The 15,958-nt window shown below is 44.3% G+C and overlaps 1 protein-coding gene across 1 annotated transcript in view; it reads left to right on the top strand.

Annotated features, from left to right (window-relative positions):
• LOC139420325 (catenin (cadherin-associated protein), delta 2a) overlaps positions 1-15,958 on the top strand; it is a 383,017-nt gene that overhangs the window by 25,469 nt on the left and 341,590 nt on the right. Inside the window, exon 2 of the mRNA XM_071170302.1 lies at positions 10,031-10,170. Within this exon, the coding sequence (XP_071026403.1) occupies positions 10,036-10,170 (135 nt within the window). The 5' untranslated portion in view covers positions 10,031-10,035. The remainder of the gene's footprint in view (positions 1-10,030; positions 10,171-15,958) is intronic.

Here is a 15,958-nt window from a genome sequence, read left to right as displayed (position 1 = left end):
CTGTTTGTAGTTCGTTGTCTTTCCTAAACTAACTGCAGAAGACGGAGATTAGTAATGGAGAACTTTTAACTGTGAGGAGAGGGAACAAAGAAAGGTCTTCTGAAAGAGGTTTCTGTTTACTGTTTCGCTCTCCGCCAGGGTAATTCTGTAAACATTGTGCACCTCCCTCTCCCTGTCTCTCACTCCCTCTCTCTCTCTCTCTCTCTTTACCTCTCCTCTCTCTACCTCTCTCTCTCCCTCTGTCAGTATGGGAGTATGGGAGGCTTTGTCGGAGCTCATCCTGTCTTATCTTAAACAGAGAAATGTAATGTCAGCTCTTCACTTCCCCAGACAAACAGGATGCGGCACAAATCTCAAAACTCGCCCCATTTAAATGTGTCCCTAAGGGCTCAAAACCTCTAAGCCCTGGTCATCGTTGCTGTATGGCAGTAGAGACAAAGTGTCTGTTCAACACAGTCTTAGTGGCATCCACACCAATGGCCCTGGAGAAAGTGTTTGTCACATTTGACACTGTGCTCACTGCACAAGCTATCTGACACTAGGAAATCCACGATCACGCTGATTCCACTGCTGAATTAACGGTGGACCACAGACACTTAACTTTTGGGAGTCACTCAGCACAAGCAGCTCTGCATAATTCAGGTGATGGTGGTGAAAACAGTGATACTAGTGCTCAACAGAAACTAAAATACCAAACCTTAAAGCTGGAATCCTTAATGGCGAAACAGTTACGTCCGTTTGAGAAATTACAACAAGAAAGAAGGTACCGCAATCAATGAACACAATTTTTTCCCCCTCTGACAATATTGTGCATGCAATAGAAGAGCATAATATACTGCAATGTTTTTTTTACCATGCTTCTCCTCAGCTCGGCAACAAAAACAACGGTGGAGAGGCGGCCAGTTGTTTCCCCCTACTGCAGGCCGCTCAGCAAGGAAGAAGCCACTGCTCCAAAACCGCCATAAAAAAGCTAGACTATGGTTTGCAACTACACATGGGGACAAAGATCATACTTTTTGGAGAAATGTCCTCTGGTCTGATGAAACAAAATAAAACTGTTTGGCCATATTGACCATCGTTATGTTTGGAGGAAAAGGGGGAGGCTTGCAAGCCAAAGAACACCATGCCAACCATGAAGCACAGGGGTGGCAGCATCATGTTGTGGGGGTGCTTTGCTGCAGGAAGGACTGGTGCACTTCACAAAATAGATGACATCATGAGGCAGGAGAATTATGTAGATATATTGAAGCAACATCTCAAGACATCAGTCAGGAAGTTAAAGCTTTGTTTCAAATGGGTCTTCCAAATGGACAATAACCCCCAAGAATTCTTCCAAAGTTGTGGCAAAATGGCCTAAGGACAACAAAGTCAAGGTATTGGAGTGGCCATCACAAAGCCCTGACCTCAACCCTATAGAAAATTTGTGGGCAGAACTGGAAAAACGTGTGAGAGCAAGGAGGCCTACAAACCTGACTCAGTTACACCCGCTCTGTCAGGACGAATGGGCCCAAATTCATCCAACTTATTGTGGGAACCCGAAACATTTGACCCAGGTTAAACAGTTTAAAGGCAATGCTAAGGTATGTAAACTTCTGACCCACTGGGGATGTGATGAATGAAATAAAAGCTGAAATAAATCATTCTCTCTACTATTATTCTGACATTTCACATTCTTAAAATAAAGTGGTGATCCTAACTGACCTAAGACAGGAATTGTGAAAAACTGAGTTTAAATGTATTTGGCTAGGGTGTATGTAAACTTCCGACTTCAACTGTATCTACTGCAGCCCTCATCCTCCACATACAACACCCGTTCTGCCAGACACATTCTGTTATAGGTCCCCAAAGCACACACATCACTGGGTCGCTCCTCTTTTCAGTTTGCTGTAGCTAGCAACTGGAACGAGCTGCAACAAACACTCACACTGGACAGTTTTCTCCCAAACTCTTCATTCAAAGAATCAATCATGGACACTCTTACTGACAGCTGTGGCTGCTTTGTGTGATCTATTGTTGTCTCTACCTTCTTGCCCTTTGTGCTATTGTCTGTGCCCAATAATGTTTGTACCATGTTTTGTGCTGCTACCATGTTGTGTTGCAACCATGTTGTTGTCATGTTGTGTTGCAACCATGCTGTGTTGTCATGTTGTGTTGCTACCATGCTGTGTTGTCATGTGTTGCTGCCTTGCTATGTTGTTGTCTTAGGTCTCTCTTTAGGTAGTGTTGTGTTATCTCTCTTGTCGTGATGTGTGTTTTGTCCTATATTTATAGATATATATTTTTTGTATTTTTAATCCCAGTCCCTGTCCCCACAGGAGGCCTTTTGTCTTTTGGTAGACCGTCATTGTAAATAATAATTATTTTTTAACTGACTTGCCTAGTTAAATAAAGGTTAAATTAAACATTTATTTTTTTTATTTTTATTCCTTTTTTTCACTCTGTCAAATTAGGTTAGTATTGTGGAGTAACTAAAATATTGTTGATCTATCCTCAGTTTTCTCCAATCACAGCCATTAAACTATGTAACTGTTTTAAAATCACCATTGGCATCATGGTGAAATCGCTGAGCAGTTTCCTTCCTCTCCGGCAACTGAGTTAGGAAGGGCGCCTGAATCTTTGTAGTGACTGGGTGTATTGATACACCAACCAAAGTGTCATTAAAAACTTCACCACGTTCACAGGGATATTCAATGTCTGCTTTTTGTTTTACCCATCTACCAATAGGTAGATAAATAAAGGTTAAATACATTTTTTTAAACTATTTAAATTTATGAGGCATTGGAAAACCTCCCAAAGATGTGGTTGTATCTGTGGTTGAAATTCATTCAATGAATCAATCAATTTATTTCTAAAGCCCTTTTTACATCAGCAGATGTCACAAAGTACTATACAGAAACCCAGGCTAAAACCCCAAGCAGCAAGAAATGCAGATTTAGAAGCATGGTGGCCAGGAAAAACGTTCTATAAAGGCAGGAACCTAGGAAGAAACCTAAAGAGGAACTATGCTCTGAGGGGTGGCCAATCCTCTCATGGCTGGGCCGGGTGGAGTTATAACAGAACATGGCCAAGATGTTCAAACGTTCATAGATTTCCAGCAGGATCAGATAATAATAATCACAATGGTTGTAGATGGTGCAACAGGTCAATACCTCAGGAGTAAATGTAAGTTGGCTTTTCATAGCCAAATTCACTGATCAGCTGAATGACCTTACAGATCATTGTAAGTGTGGGATACAGAGATGCGGTAGTCAATCAAAACTCATGTTAATCACTATTATTATCACTCAGTGAGTCCATGCAACTTATTATGTAACTTGTTAAGCACATTTTTGCTCATGAACTTATTTAGGCTTGCCATAAAAAAGGGGTTGAATACTTATTGACTCAAGACATTTTCGATTTTCATATTTAATGATTTTGTAAAAATTCAGAAAAACATAGTATTTTTAGGCCAGTATCATGACACAAGGCGAGACCCAATTGCAGACACAAGAGGCAGATGGTTGGAGTCTTACAATGTTTATTAATCCAAAAGGAAGTAGGCAAGAGAATGGATGTGGACAGGCAAAAGGTCAAAACCAGATCAGAGTCCAGGAGGTACAGAGCGGCAGACAGGCTCATGGTCAAGGCAGGCAGAATGGTCAGGCAGGCAGGTACAAAGTCCAGAAACAGGCAAGGGTCAAAACCAGGAGGACTAGAACAAGGAGAATAGCAAAAAGCAGGAGAACGGGAAAAACGCTGGTTGACTTGGAAAAACATACAAGACGAACTGGCACAGAGAGACAGGAAACACGGATAAATACACTGGAGAAAATCAGCAACACCTGGAGGGGGTGGAGACAATCACAAAGACAGGTGAAACAGATAAGGGCATGACATCCATTTTTTAATTCGGGATGTAACATAAACATTTTGAAAAATCAAGGGGTGTGAATACTTTCTGAAGGCACTGCAGCTACATAGACTACATGCATCTCTGCCCTCAGAGACTCACTCACAGATACACTGTCCAGCTTTAAGCACTGCTCTTTAATCAGTGTTCCGTACTGGTAAAGGATTGAGACAAATCACCTAGCCTTATAAGCACTGATCTCCAATCAGTAGTATGCCCTTGTGTTATGGTAATCGGTGCTAGCATTAGCATGGAGTGGTTACTATAGGAAAGACAAGCCTAATCATATTGCAATCACGCCTGGTCTTGAGAAGATAATAAAAAAATGCCCTCTGAATTATGAAATGTGGGTGAAACTTGGCTTTAAGCACTGATTTGCAGTCAGCTGTCAGTGGTGATTAGGATACATCAGGCTTGGTTTAGCTCTGATTCTGAATCAGTCTGTAGTGATTAAGAGGCCTTCAGCTGTGATCAGCTGTGTCAAGCCTCAGATGTTCATCATAGTAGCCAGGCTTAGATCTAACCTTGCTTCTCATGCATGGATTCTCTTTGCTGACCAACCTCCAGACGGGATAAGTCTCAATGCGTGTGTGTCAGGGTTGTGCTCAATTCACAATTGAACTGAGACTGCTTCATAAATTCCAATTCAATTCTTGAATTTAAATTGAAGTAGTAAACAGGATACTGAATTGCAATTAGAATTAGAATGAATGGAAATAGTGACATTTTATTCAAATGCATCTTCGATTCTATATAAGGTGTAGTATATACAAATATCCATCTTGTACATAAAACATCAAACATGCTGTTATATACATTTATTTGTATTTGTATTTATTTTATTTAACCTATATTTAACTAGGTGAGTCAGTTAAGAACAAATTCCTATTTACAATAACGGTCTACCAAAAGGCAAAAGGCCTCCTGCGGGGTTGGGGGCCTGGGATTAAAAATATGAATAAATGAAATACAAATATAGGACAAAACACACATCACAACAAGAGACAACACTACACTACATAAAGAGAAACTTAAGACAACAACATAGCAAGGCAGCAACACATGACAACACAGCATGGTGGCAACACAACATGACAACACATGGTAGCAACACAACATGACAACACATGGTAGCAACACAACATGACAACACATGGTAGCAACACAACATGACAACACATGGTAGCAACACAACATGACAACACAGCATGGTGGCAACACAACATGACAACACAGCATGGTAGCAACACAACATGGGAAGCAGCACAAAGCAGGGTACAGACATTATTGGGCACAGACATACATACACATACAATATTGATGAAACAATAGATTTTCAGGACAAACTCTTAAAATTAATGATCCAGGAAAACAAAACCTGAATATTGTAAGTTATTATCATTTAACATTTTAGCAATTTATTAGACGCTCTTATCCAGAGCGATTTACAGGAGCAATTAGTGTTAAGTGACTTGCTCAAGGGCACATTAACAGATTTTTCAGCAAGTCAGCTTGGGGAATCGAAACAGTGACCTTATGGTTACTAGCTTAACGCTCATAACTGCTAGGCTACCTGCCTGATTTCATTAATCACTTACATTCTTTCAATATGTGGAAAATGTACATTTCCCAGAATGCACTAGTTAAACCACAAGTTGACCCTAAAAACTTCAAAAAGAATCCAAACAAATGAAATGATTGAGGGAAATATTATTGGCTATTTCAAAGCATTAAGTTTAAAAGATTATATGAATATTGTTTCCAGAGAAATGTTACACAGTGCCTTCAGAAAGCATTCAGACCCCTCGACTTTTTCCACGTTTTGTTAAGTTACAGCCTTACTCTTAAATGGATTTTAAAAATAAATAATCCTCAGCAACCTAAACACATGACCCCATAATGACCATAAAAAAAACAATTTAATACATTTTAAAATAAGGCTGTAACGTAACAAAAAGTGGAAAAAGTTAAGGGGTCTGAATACTTTCCGAAGGCACTGTATATTCTTTGGTATCTGGAAGTCTGACTTGTCAGATTCAATTAAACTCATATGTTCTATGACTGAGTGGAATTTCGTTGAATTGCACTGAATTAAATTCTATTTCCAGTCATTCAAATTCAAATGTGGCCAATCCAATTCAAATTTAATCTCATCAGTTGAATGGGAGTCACTTCAAAAATTCTGAATTGAGCACAACCCTGGTGTGCATGTGTGTGCGTGCGTGTGTGTATGAGTGTACTGTTTTTGCATGTGTGTGCTTGTGTGTGTGAGTGTGTATGTGCGCATATGTGTGCATACTGTAACTCTCATAGCCAAATTGCTGTTAAATATTAAGCCTTTCCAGAAGGAAATTAGCTAAAGTCATCATTGCTTTTCTGCATAAATACACAAGCATGTCATGCATTATAACATTTAAAAAGCTTTTGGCTTTGAAATGTCTCTCCGTAATTGGTCATTGAAATCGAAATTGGAGGTCTTTCCAAATCCTGAGGACTTTGGGAAATGCTTTCAAACCCGGCCACTAGGGGGCACCAGTGAGTGCTATTACTATTAAGTAGGCTTTGCTAGGGTGTTGTGGTGGTGGTGGATGGGTGTAATCCGAAGTTGCGTGTTCGATCCCAGTCATGGACACTGGTTTTAACCCTAACCCCAACCTTAACCATTCAGAATGAGTTCCTAAACTTAACCCTTAACAAATAATTTTGACGTTTAGAGAAATGGAATGATACAGAGCAGCAGGAGCAACAAAAACACTGAAAATGTGACGTTTGGAGCAACTTCAAAATGTGACGTTTGGAGCAACTTCAAAATGTGACGTTTGGAGAACGTGGCTGAACATCTCCAAGGAGTTTGTTCAATATTAAATCCTTGCTCGCTATGAGGATTACATGAGATAACTGTGACAGATAATTGATGGGCAATGACATTGCCATTTACTGTAAGTTTAGTCTGTTGTTCATAGTTCATTATTAAGTCCTCTACCCAAGCAGAGGAAAGCTGCCACATTCACCAGCCCTTAATAAAGACTTGAGAAACACTACCTTCTGATCCCTTACGCCTCACCTGTCTCTCTCTCTCTCTCTCTGTTGCTCTCTGTCTGTCTGTCTGTCTGTCTCTCTCTCTCTCTGTCTGTCTGTCTGTCTGTCTGTCGGTCTCTCTCTATCTCTCTGTGTTGCTCTCTCTCTCTGTTCAACTAATCCTCACAAGTGTCCCCCTCTCTCTCTTTGTCTTTCTCTCTGTTGCTCTCTCTGTAACGCTCGCCGAAATGGGTAGACCAAGGTGCAGCGTGATTTGGTTTCATCATATTTTATTTAAATGTTAACCAGCAACAAAACAATAAAGAGAAACAAACAAACAAACGTACAGCCTTGTAGGGCTCAAAAGCAACAATACAAAAACAAGATCCCACAAACAACAGGTTGGAAAAGGCTGCCTAAATATGATCCCCAATTAGAGACTTGAAACCAAAAAGGGACGAAGAACCCGCTCATCCCGTGAACCCAGCCATTGACCCGGGCTGGACACTGTGCCTGGACTGGGCACCAACGCAGAAGAAGACTCTGGCCTTGGAGCTGGACTGGACGCCGTGTTTAAACTGGGCATCGGCGCAGGAGAAGGCTCCGGCCATGGAGCTGGAGGTTCCGGACCGTGGACCGTCTCAGGAGGTTCCGGACTGTGGACTGTCTCAGGAGGTTCCGGACTGTGGACCGCCTCAGGAGGTTCCGGACTGTGGAAGCGCACTGGAGGCCTGATGTGTGGGGCCAGTACATGTGGCACTGGACCGGTGACACGCACCTCAGGGCGAGTGCAGGGAGGAGGCACAGGACGTACTGGACTGTGGAGGCGCATTGGAGGCCTGATGCGTGGGACCGGTACAGGTGGCACCGGGCTGGTGACACGCACCTCAGGGCGAGTGCGGGGAGGAAGCACAGGGCGTACTGGGCTGTGGAGACGCACTTGAGGGAGAGTGCGAGGAGCATGCACAGGACGTACTGGGCTGTGGAGGCGCACTGGAGGTCTGGAGCGTAGAGCTGGACAGATGGGTTCATCATATTTTATTTCAATGTGAACCAGCAACAAAACAATAAAGAGAAACAAACAAACGAATGTACAGCCTTGTAGGGCTCAAAGGCAACAATACAAAAACAAGATCCCACAAACAACAGGTGGGAAAAGGCTACCTAAATATGATCCCCAATCAGAGACAACAATAGACAGCTGCCTCTGATTGGGAACCATACCAGGCCAACATAGAAATACAAAAAACTAGAATACACATAGAAATAATAAACTAGAACATCCCCCAGTCACGCCCTGACCTACTCCACCATAGGAAATAAAGGCTTTCTATGGTCAGGATGTGACACTCTCTCTTATATCTGTCTCTAGATGCCAAGTTAAGGTCATATTCCTATGTATCTGTTGTGTAGATTATGCTGAGAAATCTATAGGCCTCAATTCCAATTCAGTGACTGGTATCATTACCTGATACTGAGTCAAAATGTCCCATTGATTTAGAACTAATGTCGATAGATTTGTTGTATTGCACACAGTATATTCAGACCTACATAACGGCTGTTGCAACAACTGAGGCAAACAGAGGGTGCTGTGTTTGTGTGTGAGACAAGTGACATAATGACTGCTATGTATATATGTGAAATTAACCAAAATGATTTTGTGTGTGCTTGTGTGTGTGTGTGTGTATATGTCCCTGTCTCTCTGGCCCAGTACAGAGAGAGGACAGAGAGAGGAACCAGTCTTGCAGGGATCTCTCACCCCTGTCTGTTCTAACACTGATGCTGTCTGGACACAGTTCCCACGGTGATGTGATTTGGCTACCATGGTGGAGCCAGGCACACAGCTGAAGGATAAACATGTTGAAGGACGAGAGAGACTTAGTTGGAGTTGGAGAGAGAGAGACATGTAACAGTTTTAAACCTGCCAGTGCCACCCTGCATACTGGGTGTCTGTGTCTGTGTGCGCAGTTTGTATGTATGTGTGTGTATGTCTACAGTATTGTACCAATTTGTGCAGAAGCAGATACTGTATGTTATCAGTGAATATCACGAAGCACCATCCATATTACTGAGAGAGAGAGAGGGGTAGAGAGAGGGGTAGAGAGAGGGGTAGATAGGGAGAGAGTGGCGTAGAGAGAAAGAGAGGGGTAGAGAGAGAGAGAGAGAGAGAGAGAGAGAGAGAGAGGGGGTAGAGAGAGAGTGGGTGTAAAGAGATAGAGAGAAAGTTTGATTAATTTGACTGTACTTGTCTGAGTGGGAGGCTAGGAGAGGAGTCACAAAAAAATCAATGGCCTGGGAAATGGAAGTCTCTGTGTGTGTCTGAGTGTGTGTGTTTTTCTTCAGTTTTTTGATGGTAATGTCCTGGTAATCTAGAAGGGGCAGAAAGAGGGAGGGAGAGAGCGGGACACAAACAGGCACATACACACAGGTACCTCTTAAAACACCTTCTCACAGTAACAGGTTTACCACTCGAACGTGCCAGTGCCAGCCTGCAGATTGGCAGTTAGCACTTTCAGAGCGTCTGGCGACATTCAGTAGCGAGACACTGTACAAAGGCGCAAAGAATTAGCAGTGAGTTCTCTCTCTCACTCTCATCTCTTTCGCTCTCTCATCGCTCTCGTTCTGTCTCTCTCTCTCTTTCTCTCTCAGGATAGGCTGACAGACTGCTCACACTGCAGGTTATATAAGCCAGCTAACACTGAAGTGTGAGCGAGGGAGCTCCAGCAACATTGGAAAGGCCAGTATAATCTGACATGATTTGATTTCACTGCCTAAACCCTCAGAATCTCTAATTATCCCCTAGCGTCTACCTTTCAGGAAGTCTGCAAGGCCCTACCATGTTGGATGTTTGATATTAAAACAGTGTTTTTCTACTCATGTTCCTATTATGTGATGTTTGTATAGACATGATGATATCATTGCTCTTGTGTAGGAGGTATTCTACCTGTATGACTATTTAAGGATAATAATATTGTTTATAGGAGGCATTTCAGGTGATGCATTTATTACCATGTAGTGAAAATGATATTGTCACTGTATAATGATATTATTATTGTTCTGTAGCAGGTACACTGTGTGATGTTTGTATAATATGTAACGTGATGTTGATGTTGTCTATAGGAGATATGCCTGTGCCAGACCAGCCATCAGAGCAGGAGAAGGGAGCCAGTCTGCTGAGTCCAGGTCTACCATCATCTAACGGAGATGGATCAGACGGGACGGAGACCACCTCCGCTATCCTGGCCTCTGTCAAAGAACAGGTAGGCCTGACTCTCTGTGTGTGTGTGTGTGTGTGTGTGTGTGTGTGTGTGTGTGTGTGCATTATTTGTGTCAATATCAGTTGTCAGCATGGGACTTAAACACACTCTAAGTTTATTTAATCAAAAACACACATCTCAACTACAAACTGATTTGCAGTAGAACCTGACACTGAAGCAAGATGAGTATTCTAGTCCTATGCAGTGGGTTCAGTGTTTTAGAAGTCAAGGATGAGTGCTTGGCAGGGGAATCAGGAGGTAATGGGGAGACATTATGTAGATTATGAGAGGAGAGCTTCAGCCAAGTAGACAGCATTGAATAAGACATTAAAACAAACCACCCCAACCACTCAACAGGGAACCTTCTATCTAGATACATTATTGAAAAGAGATACGGAAAAGTGTCTGTCTCTGTGTGTGTATACAGTCACACAGTTGTGTGTGTGTATATATATATATATATATATATATATATATATATATATATATATATATATGTACAAAACTTTTAAAAAAAGGTGCGGACTCCAGCCGCGTAAAACCTGAAACCAAAAGGGTTTGCAGTAAAGTCTCTGTGTGGGGCGGGGGGAGAGGGGTAGGGGGGTGCGGGGTACTGTCCTGACCATAGAGAGTCCTTATTTTCTATGGTAGAGTAGGTCAGGGTGTACCGGACTGGGGAGGCGCACTGGAGGCCTGATGCGTGAGGCCGGTACAGGTGACACCGATTGGTGACACGCACTTAAGGGCGAGTGCGGTGAGGAGGCACAGGACGTACTGGGCTGTGAAGGCGCACCGGAGACCTGGTGCGTATAGCCTGCATCAATGGTACCTGTTCGATGACACACCTTGCACGGCAAGTGCGAGGAGCTAGCACAGGACGCACTGGGCTGTGGAGGCGCACTGGAGATCTTGTGCATAGAGCCGGCACAAATTGTACCGGAATGATGACACACTTCGCATGGCGAGTGCGAGGAGCTAGCATAGGACGTACTGGGCTGTGGAGGCACGCTGGAGGCCTGATGCGTGGGACCGGCACAGATTGCACCGAACTGGTAACACGCTCCTCCAAACGCCTGCGTTGCTGCATACTCCTCGCCAACTTCATTCTCTGGTATCCCTTCTCGCACTGTTCCATTGACTCCCAGGCGGGTTCTGGCACTCTCCCTGGGTCTCGCCGACCACCCCGTGTGCCTACCCTCAAAAAATATTTTGGGGCTGTCTTTTGGGCTTTCCTTGTGGCCGCGAACCCCGGCGTCGTCGCTGTTCTCCCTTCTCTCCTTGTGTCACCCGCCATGGGAGGCGATCCTGTCCTGCCTGGATTTCTTCCCATCCAGAATCTTCTCCCAAGTCCATGTTACCCTCTCCTCCTGAGCACGCTGCTTGGTCCTGTTTTGCTGGGATATTCTGTCATGTTCGCTAGAATAAATGTCAGACCAACGCGCAGCGGATGTTGAGTTCCACATTATTTAATAGAAAGTGAAACTAAGCAAAGACAAAAACAAATAAACTATAAACTAACAACGAACCGCGACAACAGAGATGCTACGTGCACTAACTCAAACCAATATCCCATAAACACAGATGGAAAAAACAGCTACTTAAATATGATCCCCAATTAGAGACAACAATTACCAGCTGCCTTTAATTGGGAATCATGCACAATCACCAACATAGAAAATCAAACCTAGAACCCCACACAGAAATAAGAAACTAGACTAACCCCCAATCAAATCAAATAAAATCAAATGTATTTATATAGCCATTCTTACATCAGCTGATATCTCAAAGTGCTGTACAGAAACCCAGCCTAAAACCCCAAACAGCAAGCAATGCAGGTATAGAAGCACGGTGGCTAGGAAAAACTCCCTAGAAAGACCAAAACATAGGAAGAAACCTAGAGAGGAACCAGGCTATGAGGGGTGGCCAGTCCTCTTCTGGCTGTGCCGGGTGGAGATTATAACAGAACATGGCCAAGATGTTCAAATGTTCATAAATGACCAGCATGGTCAAATTATAGTAGTCACAGTAGTTGTCGAGGGTGCAGCAAGTCAGCACCTCAGGAGTAAATGTCAGTTGGCTTTTCATAGCCGATCATTGAGAGTATCTCTACCGCTCCTGCTGTCTCTAGAGAGTTGAAAACAGCAGGTCTGGGACAGGTAGCACGTCCGGTGAACAGGTCAGGGTTCCATAGCCGCAGGCAGAACAGTTGAAACTGGAGCAGCAGCACGGCCAGGTGGACTGGGGACAGCAAGGAGTCAATATGCCAGGTAGTCCCGGGGCATGGTCCTAGGGCTCAGGTCCTCAGAGAGAGAGAGAGAAAGAGAGAATTAGAGAGGGCATACTTAAATTCACACAGGACACCGGATAAGATAAGTACTCCAGATATAACAAACTGACCCTAGCCCCCCGACACATAAACTACTGCAGCATAAATACTGGAGGCTGAGACAGGAGGGGTCAGGAGACACTGTGGCCCCATTTGATGATACCCCCGGACAGGGCCAAACAGGAAGGATATAACCCCACCCACTTTGCCAAAGCACAGCCACCACACCACTAGAGGGATATCTTCAACCACCAACTTACCATCCTGAGACAAGGCCGAGTATAGCCCACAAAGATCTCCGCCACGGCACAAAGCAAAGGGGGGGCACCAACCCAGACAGGAAGATCACATCAGTGACTCAACCCACTCAAGTGACGCACCCCTCCTAGGGACGGCATGAAAGAGCACCAGTAAGCCAGTGACTCAGCCCCTGTAATAGGGTTAGAGGCAATCACGCCCTGACCTACTCTACCATAGAAAATAAGGACTCTCTATGGTCAGGACGTGACAGTATTGGAGTAAACATGGGCCAGCATCCCTGTGGAACGCTTACGAGAGTCCAACTCAATGTTAGGAAGGCATTCTTAATGTTTTGTACACTCAGTGTATGTGTGTGTTTACAGTATTGTACTAGTTTGTCCAGAAAAGGAGAGAGAGATAGTTAATATCAATGGCCTGATAAATGGAAGCATATGTGTGTGTGCTTGCACACCTGTGTGTGTTGTAGTCGGTATACACTACTTGTTCAGAAGTCTGCTCGTCGAACATCTCATTCAGAACTCATGGGCATTAATATGGAGTTGTTCCCCCCTTTGCTGCTATAATAGCCTCCACTCTTCTGGGAAGGCTTTCCACTAGCTGTTGGAACATTACTGCAGGGTCTTGCTTCCCATTCAGCCACAAGAGCATTAGTGAGGTCAGGCATTGATGTTGGGCGATCAGGCCTGGCTCGCAGTCGGTGTTCCAAAGGGGTTCACTGAGGTTGAGGTCTGTGCCAGACAAGTTCTTCCACACCAATCTCGACAAACCATTCCTGTATGGACCTCGCTTTGTGCACAGGGACATTGTCATGGTGAAACAGAAAAGGGCCTTCCCCAAACTGTTGCCACAAAGTTGGAAGCACAGAATTGTCTAGAATGTCATTATATGCTGTAGCGTTAAGATTTCCCTTCAGTGGAACTAAGGGGCCTAGCCCGAACCATGAAGAACAGCCCCAGACCATTATTCCTCCTCCACCAAACTTTACAGTTGGCACTACGCATTCTGGCAGGTAGCTTTCTCCTGGCATCCGCCAAACCCATATTTGTCTGTCAGACTGCCAGATGGTGAAGCGTGATTCATCACTCCAGAGAGTCCAATGGCGGTGGAAACCATGGAAACCCATTTCATGAAGCTTACCACTTTGCGGCTGCGCCATTGTTGCTCCTAGACGTTTCCACTTCACAATAACAGCACTTACATTTGACCGGGGCAGCTCTAGCAGGGCAGAATGTTTTTTTCCTTATTTAACCTTTATTTAACTCTTCAGTAAGGCCATTCTTCTGCCAATGTTTGTCTATGGAGATTGCATGGCTGTGTGCTCGAATTATACACCTGTCAGCTAGGGGTATGGCTCAAATAGCCGAATCCACTCATTTGAAGGGGTGTCCACATACCTTTGTTGATGTAGTGTATCTCCCCTCACATTCCATTGAAAGTCAAATGTTCCTCTGCCTCCACAATCTAAAGGGATTCTTTCAGATAACACATTCCTTTGAGACCCATTGATTGAATTGGGAGAGGTTTATGGGCCTTGAACAGCGGTTCGTCTGATGGAATGTGGATTCACCTTGGATCACGGGCCGTCACAAGGACATTACCAAATCCTTTCACATTTGTAAAAAAAAAAATGTTGTCGGACATTTTAATTTTCCTCATATGTAGCCTATAGGTCAAGGACGAACTGAATTGGAAATGTTGTGTTCATGAAAAGACAGAGCGAAGGAGAGGTTAGAGAGAGTGTGTGTGTGTAGGGGGAGATCAATGTATGTATGATGTTGTGATCAAAGACAGATCAGATCTAAACACAGACACACTCACTGCTCTTTCCTCTGTGTGTGTGTGTGTGTGTGTGTGTGTGTGTGTGTGTGTGTGTGTGTGTGTGTGTGTGTGTGTGTGTGTGTGTGTGTGTGTGTGTGTGTGTGTGTGTGTGTGTGTGTGTGTGTGGGTGTGTGTGTCTTCAGCTCTTTGGTGGTAATGTCCTGGTAACCTTGCAGGCGCAGTCCCTCTGTGACCATCCTACATTCTAAACACATGGCTATCACCATTGTGACCAATCCAGAGAGAGGACACACCTGGATGTTAGCTTCTGTTAGCAGGGAGGTGTGTTTGTGTGCAACCCCCATCCCCACACAACATACCTTGTCCACTTATTATTGTTGAGGTGACCAGCTGTGTGTTCTGAGTGTCAGACAACCAATTATACAGCTTGCTATTATATACAGTAATTATACCCACTGGAACACTCTCTCTGTCTCAGCCCCACCCACTCTCTCTGTCTCAGCCCCACCAACTCTCTCTGTCTCAGCCCCACCCACTCTCTCTGTCTCAGCCCCACCCACTCTCTCTGTCTCAGCCCCACCCGCTCTCTCTGTCTCAGCCCCACCAACTCTCTCTGTCTCTGCCCCACCAACTCTCTCTGTCTCAGTCCCACCCACTCTCTCTGTCTCAGCCCCACCCGCTCTCTCTATCTCAGCCCCACCAACTCTCTGTCTCAGCCCCACCAACTCTCTCTGTCTCAGTCCCACCCACTCTCTCTGTCTCAGTCCCACCCACTCTCTCTGTCTCAGCCCCACCCACTCTCTCTGTCTCAGCCCCACCCACTCTCTCTGTCTCAGCCCCACCCACTCTCTCTGTCTCAGCCCCACCCACTCTCTCTGTCTCAGCCCCACCCACTCTCTCTGTCGCAGCCCCACCCACTCCTTTCCCTCCTTACTGTGCTCCTTGCCGTGAATCTTTCTGTGAATTATTATTCACCTTTCCCTTCTCTGTTCACACTGCTAACTTGCTACCTGTGATTTCCTCTGTAGGGGCATTTTCACGTAAACACATTACCACAGAGCCAGTGGGTCACGTCGGTTCAGACTGTGCTTTTACAGAAAAAAATCACAATATATTTAATATGCCATTTAGCAGATGCTTTTTTCCAAAGCGACTTACTGGGTGGCCCCAGCGGGAATCGAACCCACGATGACTCTACATCTTATCTTATGTGTGTCTGTCTGTGAAGAGGCTGGTTCACGTTGCCATGCTTCCTACCACAGCACTTACTGTAGGGGCCACGTCCACATTCACCAAATTGAAAAATGTATTTTAAATTATTTCAAATAAGTCTAATTTTTCCCTTGCAAATACGTATGGCATTGACAGTGATGGATGGCTAATCTCTCATGGCTATAGTCTATATTATATTATAGACTAATACAG

This window comes from Oncorhynchus clarkii, chromosome 11, assembly GCF_045791955.1.
Source record: "Oncorhynchus clarkii lewisi isolate Uvic-CL-2024 chromosome 11, UVic_Ocla_1.0, whole genome shotgun sequence".
NCBI lineage: Eukaryota > Metazoa > Chordata > Actinopteri > Salmoniformes > Salmonidae > Oncorhynchus > Oncorhynchus clarkii.
The sequence above is the reverse complement of the archived record's forward strand: the minus strand, read 5'-3'. Positions and strand labels throughout refer to the sequence as shown.